Source organism: Mandrillus leucophaeus, unplaced genomic scaffold (genome assembly GCF_000951045.1).
Source record: "Mandrillus leucophaeus isolate KB7577 unplaced genomic scaffold, Mleu.le_1.0 Scaffold23, whole genome shotgun sequence".
Taxonomy (NCBI): domain Eukaryota; kingdom Metazoa; phylum Chordata; class Mammalia; order Primates; family Cercopithecidae; genus Mandrillus; species Mandrillus leucophaeus.
In genome coordinates, this window is record NW_012102365.1 from 3,108,133 (window position 1) to 3,112,323 (window position 4,191).

At 47.6% G+C, this 4,191-nt stretch overlaps 1 protein-coding gene and 1 long non-coding RNA gene across 4 annotated transcripts in view; one reads left to right on the plus strand and one right to left on the minus strand.

The window, feature by feature from the left end:
• Positions 1-4,191, minus strand: part of LOC105540945 — a 20,962-nt gene that overhangs the window by 6,841 nt on the left and 9,930 nt on the right. The window lies entirely within an intron of this gene.
• Positions 363-4,191, plus strand: part of MED18 (mediator complex subunit 18) — a 13,759-nt gene continuing 9,930 nt past the window's right edge. Inside the window, exons 1-2 of one of the 3 annotated variants that reach the window (XM_011981732.1) lie at positions 363-572; positions 1,983-2,121. In XM_011981732.1, the coding sequence (XP_011837122.1) occupies positions 2,049-2,121 (73 nt within the window). In that variant the 5' untranslated portion in view covers positions 363-572; positions 1,983-2,048. Of the gene's footprint in view, positions 573-1,676; positions 1,764-1,982; positions 2,122-4,191 lie in introns of those variants that run through there. The other 2 variants (XM_011981731.1, XM_011981730.1) reach the window with 2 other exon arrangements.

Here is a 4,191-nt window from a genome sequence, read left to right on the forward strand (position 1 = left end):
TTACCATCTTGGCCAGGCTGGTCTCAAACTCGTGATCTCAAGTGATCCACCTGCCTCGGCCTCCCAAAGTGCTGGGGTTACAGGCGTGAGCCACCGCGCCCTCAGTTCTTTTTTCTTTTTAAGCCCATTATAATCTCTGTAAGTCCTATCAGTTCCAAGAGACTTTCTGCACAAATACATCTCCAGGTTGTCAAACCTAAAAATATTTTCCTAGAGGATGGCCTGTGACGTCAAGGCGCCAGGTAGCCCCCGGAGGAAAGCTCCAAAGGAGGCCGCCATCTTTCTTACAGCAGCCCGGCATTTTGCGCATGCGCTTCTGATTGTCTGTCCGCAATGACGCCCTTCGGCCTTCTCGGCACCCGTACGTTTGGGAACGGCAGTTTCGCAGTTTGTGAGACTTCGGCTTCCGACCGGAAGTGAGAAGAGCAGGAAGTTGGCTGGTTGCACCGGTCTGGGGGCTTCCCAGGCTCCGGTAACCGGAGGACTGGGATCTAATCGTCGCTCAAAGGCTCCTAGGTGCGCGGGTGCATATAATTCCCGACTTCTCGAGAAGACACTAGAGCCTCAAGGAGGTGTGCTTCTAGTGTTTAAGTGGACACGTGTTGTGGATGCTGGCTTAGAAGGACCTATATACCATCATTTTAAAATAACTTCCTCTTGGCGCTCTCTTTTTTTTTGAGACGGAGTTTCGCTCTTGTTGCACAGGCTGGAGTGCAATGGCGCGATCTCGGCTCACCACAACCTCGCCTTCCGGGTTCAAGCGATTCTGCTGCGTCAGCCTCCCGAGTAGCTGGGATTGCAGGCGCTCGCCACCAGGCCTAGCTAATTTTTTGTATTTTTAGTAGAGACGGAGTTTCCTAATGTTGGTCAGGCTGGTCTCGAACTCCCAACCTCCGGTTGATCCGCCGGCCTCGGCCTCCCAAAGTGCTGGGATTACAGGCGTGAGAAACCGCGCCTGGCCTTGGCTCTCTTTAAAAGGCATTTTTAGGCTATCCGCAGTGACTCTCCCTCCTGTAGTCCCAGCTACTCGGGAGGCTGAGGTGGGAGGATCGCTTGAGCCCAGGAGTTCGAGGTTATAGTGAACTAGGAACTCCCCCACTGCACTCCATCCTGGGCTACAGAGCGAGATCCTGTCACCAAAAAAGAAAAGGGTATGGGGGAAAGGCATTTTCAGAGCGATGGAATGCCTAGATTCTAGTTTGGTCCCAACTCTGCTACCAAGTTGCTGTGTGTATCCTGTCCCTCTCTGAGTCTCAATGTCCTCATCTATAAAAATGAAGGTCCCTTAAGACACTTTTCAGTTCTTCTGAATTTTGTTGCCTCTTTATTATCTCGTTTGAGCCACATAACCTTGGGAGTTAAAAATCATTGGCCTTTGGCCGGGCGTGGTGGCTCACACCTATAATGCCAGCACTTTGGGAGACCGGCCCACCTGAGGATCATCTGAGGCCAGGAGTTCAAGGCCAACCTGGCCAACATGACAAAACGCTGTCTCTACTAAAAATATAAAAAAACATTAGCCGGGTATGGTTGCAGGTGCCTGTAATCCCAGCTACTCGGGAAGCTGAGGCAGGAGAATCGCTTGAACCTGGGAGGTGGAGGCTGCAGTGAACAGAGATTGCACCATTGCACTCCAGCCTGAGCGACAAGAGTGAAACTCTGTCTCAAAAAAAAAAAAAAAAAATTGCTGGTCTCATTTTATGAGGAAGACATTGAGTCCCAGCGTGAGGGGTTATAGACAGGACTTTCTCAAGATTGCACAGGTAACTTGGAGGTTTCAGAACTTGAGACTAGAAGGCAATGCTGTAACTCCATGACCAGATCTCCTTTTTATATTTCTGTATCATCAGTTCCTGGAACTGGCCATGTAAGACACTGAAATGTTTTTAAATGAATGAATCTTTTGATTTGAAGGCCAGTGCCACAACAGATTTGGTCTCTCTCGACTACTCTGATGTATAAACAAGTGAACTCTTTTCCAGGTATATCCCGTGCCTTACCTGACTGGGGGCTCTGAGTCCAGTTGTGTTGTCTTCAACTTAGACACCATGGAGGCACCTCCAGTCACCATGATGCCTGTCACTGGGGGCACCATTAACATGATGGAGTACCTATTGCAGGGTAAGTGAACCAGGGAACTTGGATTACCTGTTTTCCTCTTCTCTGTTCAGCTTCCCTTAAGATGAGAGACTTAACACAAAAGCAGCCTGCACAGTTTCTGGCACCCAACTATGTTTTTAACTGTTACTTTAAATTACAGTTTTACATGCACTAAACATATTAAATCTGCCATCTTGGCCGGGTGCAGTGACTCACACGTGTAATCCGAGCACTTTGGGAAGCCAAGGCGGGTGGATCACGAGGGCAGGAGATTGAGACCATCCTGGCTAACACGGTGAAACCCCATCTCTACTAAAAATACAGAAAGAAATTAGTCCGGCGTGGTGGCGGGTGCCTGTAGTCCCAGCTACTTGGGAGGCTGAGGCAGGACAATGGTGTGAACCTGGGAGCCGAGATCGCGACACTGCACTCCAGCCTGGGCGACAGAGCGAGACTCTGTCTCAAAAAAAAAAAAACAAAAAAAAACTTAACATATTTAAGTGTACTGTTCAGTATTGTTAAGTATATTAACATTGCTGAACAACAGATCTTTAGAACTTTGGTTTATTGTGAGTAGCTTGAAAAAATACTTAGTGCAACTGTTTTTTTCTTTGAGACAGAGTCTCAATCGGTCACCCAGGCTGCAATGCAGTGGCATGATAACAGCTCATGCAACCTCCACTTCCCGGGTTCAGTGGATTCTTGTGTTTCAGCCCCCCGAATAGCTGGGATTGCAGGCGTGCATCACCATGCCCGGCTAGTTTTTGCATTTTTAGTAGAGAGTTGCAGTTTCATTATGTTGGCCAAACTGATCTTGAACTCTTGCCTTCAAGTGATACACTTGCCTTGGCCTCCCAAAGTGCTAGGATTACAGGGATGAGCCGCCACGCCCAGCCTAAAATGCTTGTTTATCATCCTATAAAACTGCAACTCTTTACCCCTTAAACACTAATTCCCACTCCCCTCTATGCCAAACCCTCAGCAGCTATCTTTCTAGGTCCTGTTTCTCTGATTTTTTTTTTTTTTTAAGATGGATTCTCACTCTGTTGCCCAGGATGGAGCACAGTGGTGCAATCTCAGCTTACTGCAGCCTCCACCTCCCAGGTTCAAGCAATTCTCCTGCCTCAGCCTCCTAAGTAGCAGGGTTACAGGCATGCACCACCATGGCTAGCTAATGTTTGTATTTTTAGTAGAGACGGGGTTTCTCCACATTGGCCAGGCTGGTCTTGAACTCCTGACCTCAAGTGATCCACCTGCCTTGGTCTCCCAAAGTGCTGGGATTACAGGCGTGAGCCACTGCTCCAGGCCAGATTTTGTCAACAAGTATCTGAATATGTTCCAAACATTTGAGCCATAGCCATGGAGGGAGAAAGATGACTAAAAAATAATGTATGTCAAGCCAGCTATTACAGGCTTATGACTGTAATTCCAGTCGTTTGGGAGGTTAAGGCTGCAGTATTGCTTGAGTTCAGGAATTCAGGATCAGTCTGGACAACATAGCAAGAACTCACCTCTACTGAAAATAAAGAAAAATTAGCTGGGCATGGTGGTATGTACCTGTAGTCCGAACTACTTGGGAGGCTGAGGTGGGAGGATCACTTGAACCCCCAAGATGGGGGCTGCAAAGAGTTATAATCTCGCCACTGCTCTATAGCCTGGAGACAGAGCGAGACCCTATCTAAACAACAACAACAACAACAACAACAAATCTATGCCATAAAAATAAAGCAGGAAAGTGGCTAGAGATTGGTAGGACACATACTATTTTATTAGGGTGATCAGAAAAGGCCCTGATGATAAAGTCACTTGAGCAGACCTGATAAAAGTGATAGAGTAGACATGCAGATGGGAAGAACATCCTAAGCATAGAGAATAGGGGAAGGGGTCTGGCAGGAAGGTCACTCCTGAAGATAATGATCAAGGGGAAGAATAGAAGGAGATGTTGTTTGGCAGGTAGCAGAGACCATAATATGTAGGGCTTTGTCAACAATGGTAAAGACGTTGGCTTTTATTCTGAGTGACACAGGAAGCCACTGGAGTGTTCTGAGTAGAGGAGTGTTAGACGTTGGCTTTTATTCTGAGTGACACAGG